The 23118-nt window shown below is 43.2% G+C and overlaps 1 protein-coding gene across 2 annotated transcripts in view; it reads right to left on the bottom strand.

The window, feature by feature from the left end:
* Positions 1–23118, bottom strand: part of LOC145392516 (PAT complex subunit CCDC47) — a 447784-nt gene that overhangs the window by 304480 nt on the left and 120186 nt on the right. For both annotated transcript variants that reach the window (XM_080266910.1, XM_080266911.1), the window contains exon 5: positions 6178–6302. In XM_080266910.1, the coding sequence (XP_080123036.1) occupies positions 6178–6302 (125 nt within the window). The remainder of the gene's footprint in view (positions 1–6177; positions 6303–23118) is intronic.

Here is a 23118-nt window from a genome sequence, read left to right as displayed (position 1 = left end):
GGTGGGGAATCCTCTAGTTTTGTATGCAATGAAGTTTTTATTAGGCAGGTAAATGTCCTGGGAAAAAAAAACTAAAAACTGCTCCAAAAGGTGAACTTGAGGCTGGCTTGGGTACCATGAAACCCTATAACATGTAAACATATGGCCCAATAACGTGTTATTTTCATAAACTGGGAGCTTCTGCATACAATATTCCCGTGTTACGCGAGCGGTGACTGTACTGCGATATCAACTATAATGTATGAAAGTGAATCCTGGACCTTGCTGGGGGGACACAAGTCAAGAGGAGAGCAGTGGAACTGAGTTATTTGAGAAGAGCATGTGGAGTCACATGGAGAGACAGACTGACGAATGAGGAAGTGAAGGAGCATTGTGATGTGGATGTGACAGGAAGCATTAGGAGAAACACACCGAGGTAGATTGGCCACGTGGAGAGGATGGAGAGCGAGAGACTGATGGGGAGAGAGTATGTGAGTGAGATGGAGGCCAAGGATGAGATAGATGGATGGAGTGGAGAGGTATATGAGAGAGGGGGGGTGTGAGCTGGGAGCACGGCAGCGAAATGGCAGGGGACAGGGCGACATGGAGGCTATTTGTTTGTGGCCACCCCTAACATGATTAATGCATCTGGCAATAGATAGATAAATAGTTTTAAAAAAAACTCAAGAGGATCTTGCTCACTCTACAATGAATGTGAATGGATATGCATTCCCAGGCACACACACTAAGCTCACAAGTATCTGTCAGTGTATTAACCTTCCACTCACTTGATGTAGTGCTGCTTTAGGTGTCTGTCCTTTCCTCTTTTCCTTTCTTCCTCTTCTGTCTTTCCTTCATTCTTTCCTCTTCCTTCTGCCTACAGGAGACTTTACACTCCCTTTTCTGTCTTTCTTTCCTTCATTCTATCCTCTTACTTCAGCCTATGGGTGACTCTATGCTGAATGACAAGCCAAATGGTTTTCTGTACACCAGGAAACCATTTACTATGCTGGGTGGTAACCATAAAATCAAATTAAGGCACCTGGTGGTTTAGTGGGTAATAAAGGAGCCCCAGTGAGATTGACCCTTTGTAGGTTTATATCTATGGAGTGGTTGGGGTTTATTGCTCATGTAATGCCACTCAGGGATGAATGAGACTGGTCACTCTCATCTTAAATGTCAGGACCAACTTGCCTAGATAGGACAACATAGGATTGGATGATGGATGGCATTAACAAACATGCATCTTTAACACCAAATGGCAGAGTTTAACAAAACTCCCTGGGATGCCCAAATATTGAAATCCATGTTATTCTTCCTGTCAGTAAGAGAGAGTAAGAAGAGAGTGGATGAGGAATTTGGAAGGAATTTGAGTGTGAAGTGGAGGGAATGTAAGAAAATGTTTTGGAAAAAGGTAAAGAGAATTAGACAGGGTGGCAATGAAGTTAGTAGGGGAGTGAAAGATAAAAATTGTAGATTACTAGTTGAGAAGGGAGAAGAAGTGAGCAGATGGAGAGAACACTTTAATGAAAAGTTGAACATAGAGAATGAAAGTAATGCGAGTATATGTGGCTGGGGAATGGCTGGGAGGAAGGAGGTGAGAAGACAGGAAGGAATCAGTAGGATGGAAGTTGTGGAAGCACTGAAGAAAGTCAAAATGAGGAAAGTCCCAGGAATTGATGGAGTGTGTGGTGACATGCTGAAGCATGGGGGAGAGATAGTAGGTGGAATGGATGTGGAAGATGTGCAGATTGGCATGGGAGGAAAGTAAAGTCCCGGATGACTGGAAGTCAGGTATAATTATTCTCTTGTACAAAGGGAAAGGGGAAAAAGAAGTGTGTCGTAATCATAGGAGCATTTGTCTTCTTAGTGTAATAGGAAAAGTATACGGTAGGATACTTACTGACGGAGTTAGGGAAATAAGAGAAGAATTAATTGGAGGAGAACAGGGAGGCTTTAGGAAGGGAAGAGGTTGTGTAAATCAGATATTCATTCTTAGATCTTTAGTGGAAAAGTGCCTGGGGAAGGGAAAGAAGTTGTATGCAGCCTTCATGGATGTGGAGATAGCATATGACAGAGTGGATAGACAAGCATTGTGGAAAGTATTAAGAATATATGGAGTAGATGGGAAGCTATTCAATGCTGTGAAGAGTATGTATGAGGGTGCTAAGGCTGCAGTGCATGTGGATAGTGAACTGAGCGAGGTTTTCTATCTGAAGGTTGGGTTGAAACAGAAATGTGTCATGTCTTCATGGTTGTTCAATCTGTATATGGACAGGGTTATAAAAGTGGTACAAGGCAGGGCAGTGGATGTTGCAGTGGACGTAATGAGAGAGGGCAGTGTTTGGAAACTCCCTGTACTGTTGTTTGCAGATGATACTGTGTTGCTAAGTGAAGACGAAGTGGAGCTGCAAGGCTTGGTGGATGAATTTGGGATAGTGTGTAAAAAACGGAATTTAAGAGTGCATGTATGGAAGAGTAAAGTTATGGTCTTTGAGAGAGGTGAAGTCAGTGAATGTACAGTGAGGTTGGATGATGAGGAAATGGAAAATGTGAGTATGTTTAAGTACCTGGGTGGTGTGATGAGTAAGGATGGAAGTTTGGAGGGTGATGTGCTTGAAAGGGTACAACAAGGAAGAAAAGTTGCTGGTAAAACAGGGAAGTGAGAATGGAAGTGAAAAAGTTTTTACATGACAGTATTGTGATACCAACTCTGACGTATGGAAGTGAAGCTTGGACCTTGTTGGAGGGACACAAGTCAAGAGTGAGAGCAGTGGAAATGAGTTATTGGAGAGGAGCCTGTGGAGTCACATGGAGAAACAGACTGACCAATGAGGATGTGAAGGAGCATTGTGGTGTGGATGTGGATGTAATGGGAAGCATTTGGACAAACACACTGAGGTGGTTTGACCATGTGGAGAGGATGGAGAGTGAGAGACTGGCGAGGAGAATGTACAGTGCTCGACAAAAGTATTGCACGCCCTGCGTCCCTCCTATGAAACAAACCTTTCAACTATGGAAAAACATGTAAATAATGCATTATAATTATCTTTAATGCTTGGTAGGGTATCCTTTGCGCTTCTTCATGGACCTAAGACGTTGTGAAAGTGAAAGGATGAGGTTTCTCAGGTGCTGGGGTGATATACTTGCCCAGGACTCATGAACAGCTGCTTCCAGCTCAGGCAGAGAGCTCACGTCCTTCCCTTGGAGATTCTTCTTTACAAGGTACCAGAGGTTTTCTATCAGACTGAGGTCCGGGCTATTGCCTAGCCAGTCTTTCATGAAGGAGACCTCGCAGTCACGAAGCCAGTTGGTGACAGATTTGGCTTTATGAGCAGGTGCACTGTCCTGCTGAAACACTCGTGCACCTGTGAGCTCGAAGGACTCAGGTAAATGATCACAAAGCAACTCCAGGTAAACGTCCTGATTCACTCTGCAGTTCTTGGGAAGCACAACAAGCTTCCCCAAACCCTTCCCAGAGAAACAACCCCATACCATTTGTGAATCAGGGTGTTTAACTGTGCTCTCCACGTAACGGGGGTCAAGCGGATCACTACCTCTGCGCCAGTACATGCACGCACATCAATTACAGGTAACGGTAAACGTTGCCTCATCAGACCACAACACTGACAACCATTGGTCCTCACCGCAGGTAAGGTACTTTTTAGCAAAGGCAAGCCTACGAAGTCGCTGGTTACATATTAGAAGAGGCTTTCTCACAGGCCTGTGGCTTGTGTAACCAAGTTCATGGACTCGTCAAGAAACCGTGCGCACTGAAACCTCGCCACACACTTCCGGGTTGCTCTCCTTAATTTTCCTTGCACTCACACGAGGATTTGACTCCACTGCACGTTTTAGCACATTAACAGACCTCGGGGAAGTTTTCCTGGGACTAGCAGACCATGGTTTCTTTGTAGGAACGTCACCACTATTTTCCACTCAGTAACGGGCACACCACCTCCGCACTGTCAACTGAGACACACCAACCAAATCACTAATTTCCTTCGTGGGGTGGCCTGCCTCCTTTAGAGAGATGATCTGTGATATTATTTCACTTGACAATTCACGGGTAGGGGCCACAGAAAAGTAGCGAAAGCCAAAGCACTGCGGGTCACTAGGTAAAAAATGGCGCAACAAGAGAGGGAGGAGCGGCCGGGTTCCTCTCTCTCACGCAGCCCGCAGGCAACTGAGGCGCCAGCCAACCAGTGCGCAGTAAGGCCTCAGGCTCCCGTGACGTCATGTTAGCGGCCAAAACTTCTGGCTCAATTTTTTTCTCCCAAAAAAAAGGTGATTCTTTTTTAGCCAAAAGTATTCCGTGGCCTGATATAAGCGTGCAATACTTTTGTTGAGCACTGTACGTGAGTGAGGTGGAGGGGGAGAGTGGGAGGCGGAGGCCAAGGATAAGACGGAGGGATGGAGTGGAGAGGTATATGAGACAGGGGTGTGTGAATTAGGAGCAGGGCAGTGAAATGGCGGGGGACAGGGTGACATGGAGGCGATTTGTTTGTGGCCACCTCCTATAAGGGACTGAGGTGTCTGGCAATAGATAGATAGATAGAAATTCTGCCTCATATCAGATTGTTTCATTTCATCCTTGTTACCATATGAAATGAATCAGATGGATACAAGCTGTTTATGTTTTAGGCTTCAATTGCACAGGACCGATTTTCCATTCCCCCCCCCCCCAGTGCTTAGACTGTGCACCAAAACATGTGATCTGAGGCTCAATTGTATTTCTACTGTTACTGGGCACTGTTATTACTGAAACAAACAAATGAACATATCTTTGCGAGTTCAGTTTATATACTTAAAAAAAAAAAAAAAAAAAAAAAAAAAAAAAACTAGGCATTAGCATTCTCGGATTCCCCTACATCATTATCTCTTATTCTTCAGGAAAAATCACTGCAGGGCCATATTTAGGCAAAAATTTCAAACACTTGCACCTCCACACGAGAGAGAGAGAGAGAGAGAGAGAGAGAGAGAGAGAGAGGGAGGGAGGGAGGGGGGGCCTTGGTCACCTAATGGCAGCTCTCCACACTTCACAATCTCTGACAGCCTCCCTATTCAGTCCCTTATCTTTGAAGTCATACTCTATGATCTCGTCCCAGATCTTTTCTGGTCTGCCTTTCACAACTTCACCCCTGACGTTCACAACTGAAATGTCCCCCAAATAACAAAACTCCTCCAAACTACCACAAAACTCTCCAGCAAGATCAATTCTTTCACATCTGTCAATCTCTACATGGTCACTCAGAAAGAAGATCAAGCAACTGTTCTTATGACCAAATGTTTCCTGCCCAACAGTGTGGACTGTGTGGCTAGTTACCAAGCTTGTAACCACAATTCATTCTCATGGCACTAGTTCCCAGGGTCGATGATAGCCACTCATCTACTACCAATAACAATCAGGAAAATAGATTGTAGGGTATCTAAAATGCACATACAGCTAATACACTATCAGTTTCAAGCCAAGTCTGAGACCATAACACAACAAACTGGTAGGCAAAATGGAATATGGACAGTCAATAGCTCTCGCTATCCATAGTGAACATGGCAATATTTTTTTTTTCTTTTTTTCAAAGAACTCATAATGCAATTAATGAGTACTGAAAGTGTGTAATGTTTAAAATAGTTTCACAGTTTTCATGATAAGTGTTAGAAATCTTACCAGTATGTGTATGCCGTAAAGCAAAAAGCATATAAGCTAACTGCAATATGACAGATTACTGGCAAATTCCTCTTTCATTTTGATACTGATATTAATTGGCCTTTGCCTGACAAATTAATGCATTATATGGATGACTCTACTGGGCTAAGATACTCTGGAGAAGGTTAATACGGTAAAGTTTCTTGCTAATGTTTTTTTTATCAGACATTCTTCTCTGCTAACCAAACTGCAGTGCCCTAGGCCTTACAGAGGATAGGTATGAGAATAACAGTTTTCATCTTTCGAGTTGGAAAATTAGGGTTTTATTCAAAAACCTCCTATTACAGTACTAATACAGACGCTAAACACTATTTAAATGAGAGACCTCCTTTTAAAATACGGAGTGATTTACTGGGTTTTAAAAATTAAAAGAAATATATAGCAAAACAGAACAATGTCTGCAACTTTTCAAGTAACTGGACAGCATTTTGCAACCTTACCCTAATAAGTGACCAGTCACTACTGGCTGAACAATTGATTATAATAAGTACCTTAATGAACTTCAGTTCTACCAGCATGCCTTCCATGTTGGTTCGGCCTGAGCACCAGAGAGTGTACACGTTTTCTGACTCCTTCTGCAGTCCAGCACTCTCCACTTGCTGCCTCCCATCATCACCTTTAACACATTTGACCATATCAGAATGCTTTACGAAGCTGACATGAATTATTTAATAAATACACTGTCAATCCATACTATCTCCCTTTAGGTGTAGAAGCCAAAGGCTAAGCTACCATATTCAATCAATTTAGGGGTCGATCTATGACTAGTAGGGTGCTTGTAAAAACTGAATATGAAAAATACAAGTGTCAGAACCCAGCATATGATGAGGTTCCTGGGGAAAATAAATCACATGGATTTTTTTTTTTTTCTCAAATTGTCAAACATTTAGAGGTTGCGCAAAGACTGCAAAGTTTTCCCTTTTACTAACATTGGCTTCACACAGAGGAGCAGTGAGTATAGTCTATCTAAATCCAAATACTACTCAAATTACAATCTTGTGATTATACAACATGCTTACATTTACAAACAATACATTCTATTAAAAAAAAAAAAAAAAAAAAAAAAAAAAAAAATTATATAATCAAATGTCCTCATTTGTGGTAGGTGGAGGTGACCATCATCCACTCAATTGATGTAGTGCTGCCTACTTCTCCCTTCATCTTTATCATACTTTCTGTGTCTGCCCTCCTGTCTTTCTGCTTTTCTCATCTTTCCTGTCACTTTTAAGTACCCTTCGTTCCATTTCAAGTGGCTTTGCACTGAATGACACAACTAATGGTTTCCTGTAAGCTAGGAAACCATTTACAATGCTTAGTAGTAACCATTTAACCAACCCATGCATGTTCTCTACATGTCAACATGTGGGTTGGCAGAGGATTAATGCCCCTCCCCTTAAAACCACTAAATCAAAGACAAACGGACACCCATTATGGGATTATGGCATCTGGCTATAGGTAGACAGATAGATGTCCTCATCATTCAACATCACAGATAAAGTACCTCTCAGCATGGCAGCCTGGAGCTCTGTTTTCTAACAGTTACTTGTCATTGTGGCTAGGTTACTGTCACTTGCTGCTATTATTGCAGTATTTATGAGAAGGAGTTGCTTTGATGATAAATGAGGTGTGGCAGAGTGGAATGAGAGAATACAAATGTGTCAGCTAGAGGTGTATGTATGTCAAGTTCAAGTTTGAGAAGGTGAAAGTGGCAGTTATTGTAGTATATGCACCATGTGAGGACAAGAGTAAGAGAGAGAAAGACAGGTTTTGGGATAAGCTGGGTGAAGTAATGGGAGAAATGCCCAGGAGCTATAAAGTGACTGTAATGGGGGATATGAATGGAAGAGTAGGCACTGGTCCTGAGAATGACATAATGCGTTGTTATGGAGTACCAGGAGAAAATGACAATGGGAAGAGAGTAAAGGATATGTGTCAGGAGAGAAGGTTGTGCATTTGTAACTCGTATTTCAAACACAGAGATGCACATAAATATACATGGTACAGAGGGAATGGGGATCGTGTTGAAAGAAGCCTGATTGATTACGTGCTCATAGAAAGGTCAATGATGGGAATGGTTGCTGATATGAGAGCCATGAAAGGATGATGTGGAGGTCTGTCAGATCATGTGATTATGGTATGCAAGATCATGCTGAGAGGAGTGAGGTGGATCATGAGAGAGAGGAGCAGTTAGGGAGAAAGACTGAATGTTGAGACACTGAGGATCAAAGAAATGGGAGATGATTACAGGACCAAAGTAGAGGAGGAGTTAGAATTACTGAATTGGATTGAAATGGGTCTGAAAGGCCTGTGGAATGCATAGAGGGACTGCTTAGCTAGGAATGCTAAAGCGGTGTGTGGTGTGGCAAGAGTAACAACAAAGAAAGGTACGGCATGGTGGGATGAGGAGGTAAAGACAGCGGTGGAGGAAAAGAGAAGAAGTGGCTAAAATGGTTACAGAACAGGGGTTCAGGTGAAATAAAAACTGAATACGTTGGGAGCAAGAAGCACGTAAAGAGACTAGAGAAGAGGAAATGAAAGGGGTAAATGAGGATCTAGGAAGAAAAATGAATGTGAACTACTCTGAATATAGGAAGTTATTCTGGAAAGAGGTGCGGAAATGTAGAAGTGAACGCGGAAAGAAATGTGATGGTGTGAAGGATGTACGTGTATTTTGAAAGCCTGATGCATGGGAATAGAAAGAGCTGAGCGGCTGTAAACATGATTGGTTTTGGGGGTGTGCAGGGAAGGAATGCAGTATCAAGAAACGTGACACTTGCACAGGTGAAGAGTGCTGTGAAGCGACTGAAAAATGGGAAAGCATCTAAAAGCAGTTACAACAAGACCCCCCTGCAGAAGTCAGTGCTACTGTTGCAGAAAACATCATGATCTGGAATACCATTATCTTTGGGCAGACAACACTCCCTTTGAACCTGGTACTTTGGTGTAGTGCTGCCAATCTGTCACCATGAAGTTGGTCAGCAAGATGTTCCAGGCCAATGTTTACTTGGATGGTGGCATTTGCTGGGGCATTCTTATTTGATGGTAAATTAGACTGAACTGATTCTACGTCCCCTGGAGTTAACATGGGTGTGAGTTAGGGGGGAGGACAGCAAGATATCAAAAAACAGCATGACCATACATGTTCCCTAACTGTCAACAAGTGGGTTGGTGGAGGGTTAGTGCCCCTCCCCGTAAAACAAATACCTCAAAGTCAAATGGTCACCCCTCACGGGATAAAGGCGTCTGGCAATAGATAGGTAGATAAATAGCTGGGGTTGATGAGGTGTATGCAGAGATGCTTAAATGTAGTGGAGAGAGTGGAATGAAGTGCTTGTTGGATGTATGTAAGAGGGCATGGATGAGTGAAACTGTGCCTGCAGAGTGGAAGAAGGCTGTGATTGTACCCCTGTAAAAAAATAAAGGTGAGCGAAGTGAGTGCATGAATTATCGTGGCGTAAGGTTACTGAGTGTGGTAGGGAAGGTATATTATAAAGTAAGAGAGATATCAGAAGTCCTAGTAAGTGATGAACAGGGTGGCTTTAGGAGTGGCAGAGGATGTGTGAACCAAATATTTGCAGTGAGACAGATAGCAAAGGCTTGTGAGAATTACCATGAGGTGTTTGTGGCATTCATGGATCTGGAAAAAGCATATGACAAAGTGCACAGCGAAGGATTGTGGAAAGTTCTGCACATGTAAGGTGTAGAGTGTAAGCTGCTAGGTGCCGTCAAGAGTTTTTAATGATGGTAGTGAAGTATGCGTAAGGGTTAATGGGTATCTAAGTGAATGGTTCACGATTGGTGTGGGCGTGCGACAAGGTTGTGTGATGTCCCCATGGTTGTTCAATAAATATATATGGATGAGGTGATGAGAGAAGTAAAAACACGAGTAATGGAGAGAGGGATGGCATTGGTAATGAATAGTGATAGATGGAATATCTCAAATTTGTTGTATGCTGATGATGCAGTACAGCTTGCAAGTACCGGACAAGAACTTGGTAGGCTAGTGCAGAGTTTTGCTGATGTCTGTAAGCGTCGTACCTCGACAGTATGTGTAGAAAAAAGTAAAGTGATGGTTACTGAGAGAGAGGGTGACTCCCAGTGTGATGTAACAATGAATGGAGAGAGACTGGAATTGGTAAGAGAGTTCAAATACCTGGGTACAGTGATAGAAAAAGAGAGGAAAATGTGTAAAAGAAGTTGAAAATAGAGTGACACAAGGAAGAAAAGTAGCTGGTGCAATGAAGGCCTTGATAAGAAACAGAGGCTTGAGTGTTGCAGCTGCATGAGGCTTACATGAAGGAGTGTTAGTGCCAACTTTAACATAGGGATGTGAGACTATGGTGTGGCATGAAAATGAAAAGTCATGAGTAAGAGCAGTAGAGATGGGACTGCTGAGGAATGTATGTGGAGTACAGAGGGTGGATAGGATATGAAATACACTCAACCCCCTGCTATCGTGCCTAACTGGTCACAGGAAACGCGCGCGATAACTGAATACGCGATAGCTGAACTGAACAATCAATGGGAAAATTTCTAATTGGTTTTTCGGTGGCCCATTTTTCTAACTCTTAACCACTTTATGTCTATGATTTCCTGCCAATCTCTCTTCTAACATGAAATAAAGCATTACTGTATTAATAATAACAGTATAATGAATAAATAAACAACATAAAAGGCCATCAAACTTTTATAAGGATTACAGCTTGGGTGGTTTGATGGGTTCCGAGGCTTGGGAGTGGCTCAGTTGCCGCCAGATCTCTTTGGCTGTCTCGATTTCTTTAGTGTCCACAGCTAAAGGGGGTATCACATGGTACCTTATATCAGGAATGGCTGAGGAACATTTAAATGGAACAAAACTTGGGCACTATCACACACGTTCCTCACACTGTCGTCAGAGCCCCATCTCAGTTGTAAACACGTGATTACTTTATCGACATCACAGTTTTTTAGGCATAAGAAATATTAACTCTTTATAAGGGTTTCAAAACGACTGATATTTATTCTAAAATACAATATTAATAAGTATTCAGTGTTAGGCTAAATTTCAATGCTGTAGTACGATATATTCTTTCGAGCCGAATGGGTTTTGGTCACTGTTTTGCCCGTCGTGTCCTCGGCAGTAATCCGTTCAGATGCATTCCAAATGACCGTGCTATAATCGGGAATTTTACCACATTACCATTCCGATTAACCATCGTATCCTCTGCAAACCTCTTATGAATTGCCGTGTGAATAAGTTTCGCTTAGCCTGTCTTCAAACTCGTCGCATGATAGCGGTCTTGGGGTGCGTGATAGCATGTATGGTTGTGCTTTGATGTATGCGTGATAGCAGATAAATGTGATAGCTGAACGCGCGATAGCAGGGGGTTGAGTGTAATGTGATTCGCGAAAGATGCTGAGTGAGGAAGTCAGTGGACACCAGAATCGAAGAGAGTGTACTGAGATGGTATGGTCATGTGGAGAGAATGGATAACAATAGAGTGGAGAAAAAGGTATATCTGAGTGAAATCGAAGGAGGAAGGAGGCGAGGTAGGCCAGGAAGAAGGTGGAGAGATATGGTGGATGAATGTGTGAGGAAGAGAGGTTTGGAAGTCGGTGAGACTAGGGAAATGACAGGAGATCGAGTTGGCTGGATGACTAACGTTAGGAGAAGTGCGTGATCAGGGATTTTGGCACCCCTTTTAACAAGGCAGCATCTGGATTGACTCCACTGGATATGATAATGTGAAACTACAGAACTGGTGAATGTTTTTGGCATATCCGACAGAGCCAGGATTCTGGGGACTTGGATGACGAGTGAATGGAAACGTGGCCCAATGGACTGGGCAAATTTGGGCTGTCTGGACAATGTTACTCCTCACCCTGCCCTAGGGTGGGAAAGGAGGTCCGAATGATGATGATGATGATGATGACAAATTCCACTGACCCATGTTTTCCTTGTTCTTAGATGATGAATACTAGTGATGGCAGTTTGCAGAAGATCAAAAAAATCCATATGACTTGTAAGGTCATCCAGTGCCACTCTCCCTGGACAGATGTGGCCTTGAAGGGGTGATGTTCTGAAGTATTTATTCCATCTGCACAAGGAAGAGAAGAAATCCCTGGCTGACAGTGTGTCTGCAACATCTGAAACCATCACTGAAATTTGGGTGAGAGAAGGTCTACCAAAGAAGCATCTTCATGACATCAAAAAGCACGTCAAGTAACTACACAATAAATGGCAGTGTCTCAAGAAAAGCCTTTTGCAGAATGCACAGACAAATCTTGAAAACCAGGCAGCATTCAAGTCTACCCTGAACAATGTTTTTGACAGCACTCATCAAGATGCCTTAACTATGATAAAAGTTCACAAAGGGGGAGGAGGGTAGAAGAGGCAAAACTGGCAATGATTACAAGCAGCCATGAAAGCCAAGAAAGCCCGCGAAAGAAATGCTTAAAAATTAAAGCGGAAGGTGAAGCACAATGTACATGAACCAATGTCCCTCAACTTCTAGCAAACAATGCAGGTTTAATCACCTGGTTTCTGGCGTATGGGACTTTTGCATATTCGTCACCCAATATTACGTTCTTCCCTCGGTTTTCAGCAAGACAAGCAACACATGCTCCACGATGTGACCTTGCCCTCTTTCAAGAGCTTCATGAAACCAACATCACTGGGTAAAACAATGACAGCTTCCATGGTTATGTTTGTGATGATGCCCTACCTTCTGCAGGCCTTAACCTTCCTCTGTGGTATTCTCGTGTGTGTGAGGACGGCTCCACCATTACCCGAGAAACACAAGAAGAAGGTTTTACCTCTGGAGAAGAAGCGTGAGATATTGGGCAAGGTTAATGCAGGCTGGCCAACTTCACGCATTCTGTGTAAACATGACTTGGCCCATTCAACCCTGTTTGATAAGAAATCACGGGACAAGATGACTCAGTATGGACAGGACTACAGCCATACCACTCAAAACGGCGACCAGAAGACGATGTCCCAGCCCCGTCATGCCAGCATCAACCAGTCGACTTTGGATTGGTTCCGCCAGCATGCTTGTACGTGGAACTAAGTTGAAGGCTCCAGCCGAGAAGTTTACAAGCCTACACAACGTGCACAACTTGAAGGTATCCAAGGGTTGACTCTTCTGGTTCAAACTTCTGCGTTGACTTACAGACCATAATGCACATGGCAAGGCTTTGGACATGGCAATGAAGGATTTTGAGCCGTTTTGCCATAAAGTGCTGTGACTGATCGAGGAGGGTCTTGCTCTCAGTCTGGTGTACAATGCTGATGAAACTGGCCTGTTCTTCCACTCCTTGTCCACAAACACCCTGGCAAAAGAGACAAAGAAGACTGTGCCTGGTCGGAAGTTCACCAAACAAAGTGTCTCGGTGTTGTGCTGTGCCAATGCTAACGGGATGCACCGCCTAAAACCCATTATTGCTGGATGCACAAAACAGTTATGTTATCTCCTCAGGTTAATGGACGCCTGCCTGTTGTGTGGTACCAATCTGCGATGGCCTGGTTTACCTTAAAGATCTTCAGAGACTGGTTCCACAGACACTTTGTCAAGGAGGTTATTTGTTATGAAACAAAGGAACTTGGTATCCCTCGCGACCAGGTAAAAGCTCTCCTGATCCAGGCGATGCCTCAGCACATTCGTTGGAAAAGGATTTGGTTGCTGATAATGATCGTATTACCGTATTTGCCGGTGTACAAGGCCGACCTGTGTATAAGACTACTCCCGATATTTCTATACGAAATGTGGGTTTAGAGGTATACCCTGTGCATAAGACGAGTACCAACTCTTTAGACACTGGGAGCTTGCTGCCCCAGTAATCCCAGTCCTTTACCACTCTTCCCACTGACCACTGAAGTGACACCATTAACATGTTGCTAAGCAACATAGTCTTTGGTCAGGTTTTACTTTAAACCAGCTTCTTCTATGGGTTTAACAGGCTATCAAGGCTGCATGTGCCACCTCCGATATCAAAATGGGTTATATGTATAATATTCGAGTATAAAATCATACTGTATTAAAAGCTTACAATCATGTGACTGTGAATTTTATAAAATAGGTTAAAGGAAAGTTACAGTATATTTTAATAAAGTCATCACATCAACTGTCAGTGATTAAAAACCTTCAAAATCAGTATCATCCACATCTGACATCATCAGTTCATAAACTTCATTTTGCATTAAAGTTTGCAGTTCGTTGTAAGGATCAAACTCTGTATTCAAAGGTATAGCTTCGGCATCGGCTTCCTCTTCCTCATCCGCCCAGGAAATGTCATCATCTATGTCATCCACTGAACTGGATATTCCATATTTCTTGAATGAGTTGATGACTGTTTCACAAAAATATCATTCCACACCTTGATAATAAAATCACGGCTCATACAGACCTGCAGCATGCATATTCCGACCAATTGTATACGACTTTTTACCGCTGATCATTCACTCATTCCATTGCTCACAGATGTGGCCTTTGAATGGTTTATTCAGACAGACATCAAATGGTTGTAGGACTGAAGTTAATCCACCAGGAACAATGGCAATGTCACTGTTCTTTATCACTCTTGGTAATAAGCCCTGCTTCATACATGGGAGTCCTGCACTCGATGGTAATTTGTAAACAACCCAGCCAGTTGCTACCGAGACACATGATGGTGTTCATGGCATGGGCTCAACAGGTTACTCATCTTTCTTATGTCCATGGGGATATTTTTAATAAAAGTTTGCTTTCATATAGAAAACAAGTTGTGTTTGATGATGATGTTAGTAATTTCAACATTTTTTGCCAGTATATGTACTATATTCAAGGAAACAAGGGTCAAGGTGAGTGTTTGGTGATGTTCCCTATCACAACCATGGATCCCATAACCAAAGGATTTAGAGATAAGGATTTTATACCCGATGTTTAGGATGACCCCCCAATTTTGGGTATCTCTTTTTGAGGTTCAAGAGTTGCCCTATACACCGGCAAAAACAGTAGGTGCATGTTTCTGACACACAATTTGACTGCTCTCATTAAACCAATTGAAACAAGGTGTTATCATGGCAGCCAAGAGACTGATCCGTTGGACGTTCCTCGATGAGGTGATGGTGGTGCTTCAGGATGAGGAAGGGGTCGCCACAAGTGGGGAGTGGACCTTGGAGAATCTGCAACGTTACAACATCAAGTCTGAGGTGTCAACTGGACCAATGCTTAGAAGGAATCTCCATCAAAACCCTGGAAAGTGGTTGGTCTCATCTCCTACAGGAATGCAAGGCCTCACCCAAATTTAAAGGATATGACGTGGACGATTTCCACCTTATGCTACGAAACGCAGGCGAGGATGTGGACGTCAACGTCATGAGGATTTGATTGGCCAACAACAGTGGCAATCCAAGTTACCAGATGTTGTCTGATGAGAAGATTGCCACTGCTGTTCCTGTGGGGCCGAAAGCAGAAAGCGATGAGGATGAGGACCCTGATTCTGGCAACCCCGCCACTCCATCACTCCCTCGTCTTGGTGCGCTAAGGGCCAGCATTGAGCAGGTGCTCGAATATACTGAGCACTCTCAATGCGACATGGAGATGGTGCCACAGAAGCTGGAGATCGATCTGCGAGCAGTTAGGGACACTGCCATCTTCCAGCAGAATTTCTGCACTTATGTATATATACACTAGGCCCTCCACATTCGCGGGGGTTAGGGGACACAGACCCCCCAGAAAGTGGAATTTCCGCAAATGTTTCGTGCACCCTCCAATAAATGCCTCTACAGCCAAAAATCACCCCCTGTGAGCAAGTATGCAAATACTGTAAATAATAAACCACATTTGGCACCTGAAACCAGCATAAAATATCACAAATAGCTGATGACTTGCAACATGTGAGTGTGGGCAAGTCATTAGCTATATATATACCCCAGCTTCATGCAATCATACCTATTAAATTCAGTCCTAGGCCCACAGAGGGACAATCCCCAAATGTGTGGTAGGTGGGGGCACCCATCATCCACCCACTTAGTGTAGTGATACTTTGATTTTAGGTTATCTCTACACTGAGTGGCAAGCCAAATGCTTTCCTATAAACCAGGAAAGCATTTACAACGCTGGGTGGTAACCTTATAACCAACCAACAAGTGTTCCCTATGTGACCCAAGTGGGTTGGCGGAGGGTTAATGTCCCTCCCTGGAAAACAAGTAACTAAAAATATGAACAAGAAGCCTTGGACCTGGACTGACCAAAAGTTGATGACAAAGGACTGAACAAAGGACATGATACGGATGGCGACTTGGAATGTAAGTGGTGCAAATGATGAGATGGAAGAAAGAGAGATTGTCCAGGTGCTTGAGGGTGCGAAAGTGGATGTATGTGGGTTAATGGACACTAAATGAAGAGGTGAGAGCGCGAGGGAATGGGAGTATGGAAGGGGTATAAGAACAGATGTAGGTGAGAATGAGAGGGCAAAAGAAGGAGTGTGTATTGTTGTGAGCAACAGATGGAAGGAGAATATAAGAGAGTATGGATCAGTTGGCTCAAGGATTGTGTGGATAAGGCTGAAAGTTGGACTACAAATGCGTGCGACTGTGTGTGTGTATGCGTCAACACAAGATCATGCAAGTAGAGTGAGAGAAGAGTTCTGGACGAATGTGAAAGTGTGCATGGAAAAGTTTGAAAGGAATGACAGAGTGTTTTGGATTGGAGATATGAATGGAAAGGTAGGGAATGGGAAGGTGGATGGAGTAGTTGGTGAGTGGGGTGTGCTGCAGAGATGGCTAAGAATGGCTGTGCTTTAGTGGACATTTGTGCCAGGAGGGGGTTGGTGATAGCTAATACCCTCTTCAGGCACAAAATGATCCACAGGTATACATGGCAAGTGATGAGAAGGGTGGGTGGTAAACTGAATGAACGGAAGGCAATGAGTGATTATGTGTGTGTGGATGAAAGGATGAGGTGTATAATGGATGCAAGAGTATATAGAGGTTGGGGGAGTGGACTTTCAGACCACCATTTGGTGGTGGTCAGAATTAAAGTTAAAATAAAATGGAGAAATAGAAGAAGGGAAGGACAGGAGGAAGTAGTACAAACAAGGAGAGTGGAAAAGTTACAAGAGGATGCAAAAAAGGCAGAATATAAGAGGGAAGTGGAAGAGCGATTGGGTAAATATAGATTGGTGCAGATGGGGGATGTGGAAGGTAAGTGCAAGACATTCACAAAAGAAATCTGTGCAGCATGTGAGGTGGTGTGTGGGGTGAAGAGAAAATGAAAAGGGGTGAAGGGATCAGCATGGTGGACTGAAGAGGTGAGAGAGGCTGTGACACAAAAGAAGAAAGCATATAGTGAGTGGATTAGAAACAGAGACGTGGAAGAAGTTGACAGACGGAAGAAAGTTATATGTAGAGAGGAAGAGAGAGGTGAAAAGATTAGTAAGAGAAAGTAAGAAGAGAGTGGATGAGGAATTTGCAAGGAACTTGAGTGTAAAGTGGAGGGAATGTAACAAAATGTTCTGGAACGAGGTAGAGAAATTTAGACAGGGTGCCAAAGAAGTTAGCTGGGGAGTGAAAGATAAAAATGGTGGATTACTAATGAAGAAGGGAGAAAAAGTGAGCAGATGGAGAGAACACTATAAGGAATCGCTGAACATAGAGAATGAAAGTAATGGAAGCCTAAGTGGTTGGGGAATGGCTGGGAAAGGGAGGGATGTGAGAAGAGAGGAAGAAATCAGTAGGATGGAAGTTGTGGAAGCAATGAAGAAAGTTAAAATGGGGAAAGCCCCAGGAATTGATGGAGTGTGTGGCAGTGGATGATGGAGTGGCCCTAGTGAGAGAGGGCATGGGGAAGAGGTAGTAGTAGAATGGCTGGGGAAGATGTGCAGATTGGTCTGGGAGGAAGGTAGAGTCCTGGAGGATTGGAAGTCAAGTATAATTATTCCCCTGTACAAACGAAAAGGGGGAAAAACAAGTATGTGGTAATCGTATGTGTATTTGTCTTCTTAGTGTAATAGGAAAAGTATATGGTAGGGTACTTATTGACGGAGTAAGGGAAATAACAGGGGAATTAGTTGGAGAAGAATAGGGAGGTTTTAGGAAGAGAAGAGGTTGTGTAAATCAGATATTCATTCTTATATTTTTAGTGGAAAAGTTTCTAGAGAATGGAAAGAAGTTGTATGCACCCTTCATGGATCTGGAGAAAGCATATGACAGGGTGCATAGACAAGGATTGTGCAAAGTATTACGAATATATAGATGGGAAGTTGTTGAAGGCCGTAAAGAGTATGTATGAGGGTGCTCAGGGTGCAGTGCGTGTGAATAGTGAACTGAGTGAGTTTTTCTATTTGAAGACTGGATTGAAACAAGGATGTGTCATGTCTCCATGTTTGTTCAATCTGAATATGGATGGAGTTACAAGAGAAATGCAAGGTAGGGCAGTTGGAGTGGCCTGGAGAGGCCCTAGTGAAAGAGGGCTGTGTTTGGAAGCTACCTGTGCTGTTGTTGCAGATGATACTGTGTTGTTAAGTGAAGACAAAGGGGAGCTTCAAGGCTTGGTGAATGAATTTGGGAGTGTGTATAAGAAATGGAATCTAAAGGTGAATCTAGGGAAGAGCAAAGTTATGGTCTTCGTGAGAAATGAAGTCAGTGAATGTACAGTGAGGTTGGATGAGGAGGAAATGGAAAATGTGAGTGCATTTAAGTACCTGGGTAGTAAGACGAGTAAGGGTGGAAGTTTGGAGGGGGAAGTGCTTGAAAGGGTGCAAAAAGGAAGAAAGGTTGCTGGTTCCTTGAAAACAATGATAAGAAACAGGGAAGTGAGCATGGAAGTCAAAAAGCTACTACATGACAGCATTGTGATACCAACTCTAACGTATGAAACTGAAGCTTGGACCTTGTTAGAGGGACACAAGTCAAGAGTGAGAGCTATGGAAATGAGTTATTTGAGAGGAGCCTGTGAAGTCACATGGAGAGACAGGCTTACAAATGAGGAAGTGAAGGAGCGTTGTGGTGTGGATGTGGATGTGATAGGAAATGTTAGGAGAAACACACTGAAGTGGTTTGGACATATGGAGAGGATGGGGAGCGAGAGACTGATGAGGAGAGCGTATGAGTGTGAGGTGGAGGCCAAGGATGAGATAGAGGGATGGAATGGAGACGTATAAGAGAGTGGGGTGTGAGCTTGGAGCAGGCAGTGAAATGGCGGGGGACAGGACAACATGGAGGCGATTTGTTTGTGGACACCCCTTACTGGATTAAGGCATCTGGCAACAGATAGATAAATAGATAGACAGATAGTGTGAAGCCCGTGAAACTAGAATCCGTGAATGTGGAGGGCCTGGTGTACTGTGTATGTGCTGTATATATATATATATATATATATATATATATATATATATATATATAAAACAGGTGGTACGTAGGGGCGCCAATCATCCACCCACTTAGTGTAGTGGTACAGTCCTCTGTTTTCAGGGTAGCTCTACATTGAGTGGCAAGCCAAATGATTCCTGTAAACCAGGAAAGCATTTACAATGCTGGGTGGTAACCTTACAACCAACCAACACGTGTTCCTTACATGACGACAAGTAGGTTGGAGGAGGGTTAGTGCCCCTCCCCGGAAAACATATAACTAAAAATACGAATAACAAGCCTCGGACCAGGACTGTCCAAAAGGTGACAACTAAGGACCGAACAAAGGACATGGTATGGATAGCTACATGGAATGTAAGGGATCCAAATGATGAAGTGAAAGAGAGATTGTCCAAGTGCTTGAGTTTGCAAAAATAGATGTATATGGATTAACTGAAACTAAATGAAGAGGTGAGAGTGTGAGAGAATTGAAGTATGGATGAGGTATATGCGCGGGAGTAGGTGAGAATGAGATGGCAAAAGAAGGAGTGTGTATTGTTGTGAGTAACAAAAAGAAGAAGAATATAAGAGAGTATGGATCGGCTGGCCCATGGATTGTGTGGGTAACACTGAAAGATGGACTACAAATGTGGGTGATTGTGTGTGTGTATGCGCCACCGCAAGATCGTGCAAGCAGAGTGAGAGAAGAGTTCTGGACAAATGTGAAAGCGTGCATGGAAATGTTTGAAAGGAATGACAGTGTTTTTGACTGGAGATATGACTGGAAAAGTAGGGAATGTGAAGGTGGATGGAGTAGTTGGTGGTGGGGTGTGCCTGCAGAGATGAATGAGAATGGCAGTGCTTTAGTGGACATTCTTGCCGGGAGGGGGTTGGTGACAGCTAATACCCTCTTTGGGCACAAAATGATCCATAGGTATACATGGCGAGTGATGAGAAGGGTGGGTGGTGAACTGAATGAATGGAAGGCAATGACTGATTGTGTGTGAGTGGACGAAAGGATGAGAAGGTGTGTAATGGATGCAAGAGTATATAGAGGTTGGGGGAAAAGACTTTCGAACCCGCATTTGGTGGTGGTCAGAATCAAAGTCCAAAGGAAATGGGAGAAATAGAAGAAGGGAAGAACAGGAGAAAGTACTTCATAAAAGGGGGGTGGAAAAGTTAGGAGAGGATGAGAAAAAAGCCAGAATATAAGAGAGAAGTGGAGGGGCAATTGGGTAAATATAGATTGGAGCAGATGGGGGATGCGGAAGGCAAGTGGAAGATATTCACAGAAAAAATCTGTGCATGTAAGGTGGTGTGTGGAGTGAAGAGAAGATGAAAGGGGGTGAAGGGAACAGCATGGTGGACTGGAGAGGTGAGAGAGGCTGTGACACAAAAAAAAAAGCATATAGTGAGGGGATGAGAAACAGGGGCTTGGAAGAAGTTGACAGACAGAAGAAAGAGTTATATGTAGAGGGGAAGAGAGAGGTGAAAAGATTAGTAAGAGACAGTAGGAAGAGAGTGGATGAGGAATTTGGAAGGAACATGAGTGTAAAGTGCAGGGAATGTAAGAAACTGTTCTGGAAAGAGGTAAAGAGTGTTAGACAGGGTGCCAAAGAAGTTAGTTGGCGAGTGAAAGATAAAAATGGTAGACAACTGGTTGAAAAGGGAGAAAAAGTGAGCAGATGGAGAGAACACTGAAAAGCTGAACAAAGAGAATGAAAGTAATGCAAGTATAAGTGGCTGGGGAATGGCTGGGAGGAGGAGGGATGTGAGAAGAGAGGAAGAAATCAGTAGGATGGAAGTTGTGGAAGCAATGATGAAAGTTAAAATGGGGAAAGCCCTTGGAATTGATGAGGTGTGTGGCAAAATGCTGAAGCATGGGGAAGAGATAGTAGTAGAATGGATGCAGAAGATGTATGGATTGGTCTGGGAGGAAAGGTAGAGTCCCGATGGATTGGAAGTCAGGTATAATTATTCCCCTGTACAAAGGAAAAAGGTAAAAAAAAAGTAAAGTATGAGGTAATCATAGGGGCATCTGTTTCCTTGGTGTAACGGGAAAAGTATATGGAAAGATACTTATTGAAAGAGTTGGGGAAATACCAGAGGAATTAGTTGGAGAAGAACAGGGAGGTTTTAGGAAGGGAAAAGGTTGTGTAGATCAGATATTGCTTCTCAGATCTTTAGTGAAAAACTTCTAGAGAAGGGAAAGAAGTTGTATGCGGCCTTCATGGTTTTGGAGAAAGCATATGACAGGGTAGACAGAGATGGATTGTGGAAAGTAATAAGAATATATGGAGTATATGGGAAGTTGCTGAATGCCGTGAAGAACATATGAGGGTGATAAGGCTGCAGAGCGTGTGGATGGTGAACTGAGTGAATTTTTCTCTTTGAAAGGTTGAATTGAAACAGGGATGTGTCATAGGGCAGTGGATGTTGAAGTGGCTCTAATATGAGAGGGCAGTGTCTGGAAACTCCCTGTACTGTTGTTTGCAAATTAATACTGTGTTGTTAAGTGAAGACAAAGGGGAGCTGGAAGGCTTGGTGGATGAGTTTGGGAAAGTGTGCAAGAAACGGAATTTAAAGATGAATGTAGGGAAGGGTAAAGTTGTGGTCTTTGAAAGAACTGAAGTCAGTGAATGTACAAAGAGGCTGGATGAGGAGGAAATGGAAAATGTGCGTTTAAGTACTTGGGTAGTATGATGAGTAAGGATAGAAGTTTAGAGGGTGAAGTGCTTGAAAGGGGCAGTGATAAGAAACAGGGATGTGAGCACAGAAGTGAAAAAAGTTACTAAATGACAGTATTGCGATATCAACTCTAACGTATGAAAGTGAAGCTTGGGCCTTGTTGAAGGGATAGAAGTCAAGAGTGACAGCAGTGGAAATGAGTTATTTGAGAGGAGCATATGGAGTCACATGGAGAGACAGTCTGAGGCGGTGGCTCAATCGGTAGAGAGGTGGCCTGGAGTCCTAACGGACCCAGGTTCGAATCCCGGCTGGGGCAGGGAACAGTTTAAGGATTTGAATTTCATTAAATCAGGCTTTACTGATCTACCAGAAGACCCGCCGACATGTCGTAAAAATACCCCCGCTAATACCAATACACCAGTCCTGTATGAGACAGCCCTAGCATGTATTCAATATGGACGGTGGGTGTTAGCGCCAAAGTGGTGACATGTAGAGGTGTATGGTATGTAGGAGGACTGCTGGGCCTTGATAGCAGGCTGTGAAGTCTATGCCCAGAGTTGGACACACACACACACACACACACACACACACACAAAAAGAAAGAAAGTGAAGGAGTGTTGTGGTGTGGATGTGATAGGAAGCGTTAGGAGAAACACACTGAGGTGGTCTGGCCATGTGGAGAGGATGGAGAGTGAGAGACTGATGAGGAGAGTGTATGTGAGTGAGGTGGAGGGGGGGGGGAGAGGAGGGGGGAGGCTGAGGAAGAGATAAAGGGATGGAGTGGAGAGGTATATTAGAGAAGGGGGTCTGAGCTGGGAGCAGGCCAGTGAAATGGCAGGGGACAGGGCAACAAGGAGGCGATATGTTTGTGGTCACTCCTTACAGGATTAGGGCGTCTGGCAATAGATATATTGAGTTAATATGCATTATACAAGTAAAGCTTATATTAGCCCTACACAATAAAAAAACATTTTCAGAATACTTCAATCAAACACAAACACCATTTCTGTGTAGACTTTGAGAAGTGTGGTGTGAAAGTGAGGTGGTGTGATTACTGAATTTTCATACGTCTATGGTTAGGCATTTCATGTTTCTCCATAAAAATAATATGACATTGAAAAGTTTAACTACATCAGTGTTACATTTTTGTGCAATAAGTCTTAGTTAATGCACTTGCTGAATATTTTACACGAAGTTTTAGCATTTCACTGTTGGCGTCATAATGATCACGCAGTACAAAAAGGAATTTTTAATGTAGCGAGGTTATATATCACCGTCCATGTTGCATTCTAATGCAGATACTTCCTTTATCATCTCAATGCCCAAATTTCATAAATTATGCTTGTCTTTCATGAAATATTGTAATATTAATGTCCAGTAACTATGGAGATAATATCACTGAATTCGGAGATTACAATCTTCACCGTGGACTATG

The sequence above is a fragment of the Coenobita brevimanus genome, chromosome 22, assembly GCF_032717465.1.
Source record: "Coenobita brevimanus isolate Jiangsu-jjx chromosome 22, ASM3271746v2, whole genome shotgun sequence".
Taxonomy (NCBI): domain Eukaryota; kingdom Metazoa; phylum Arthropoda; class Malacostraca; order Decapoda; family Coenobitidae; genus Coenobita; species Coenobita brevimanus.
This window is presented reverse-complemented; position numbering and strand designations above follow the sequence as displayed.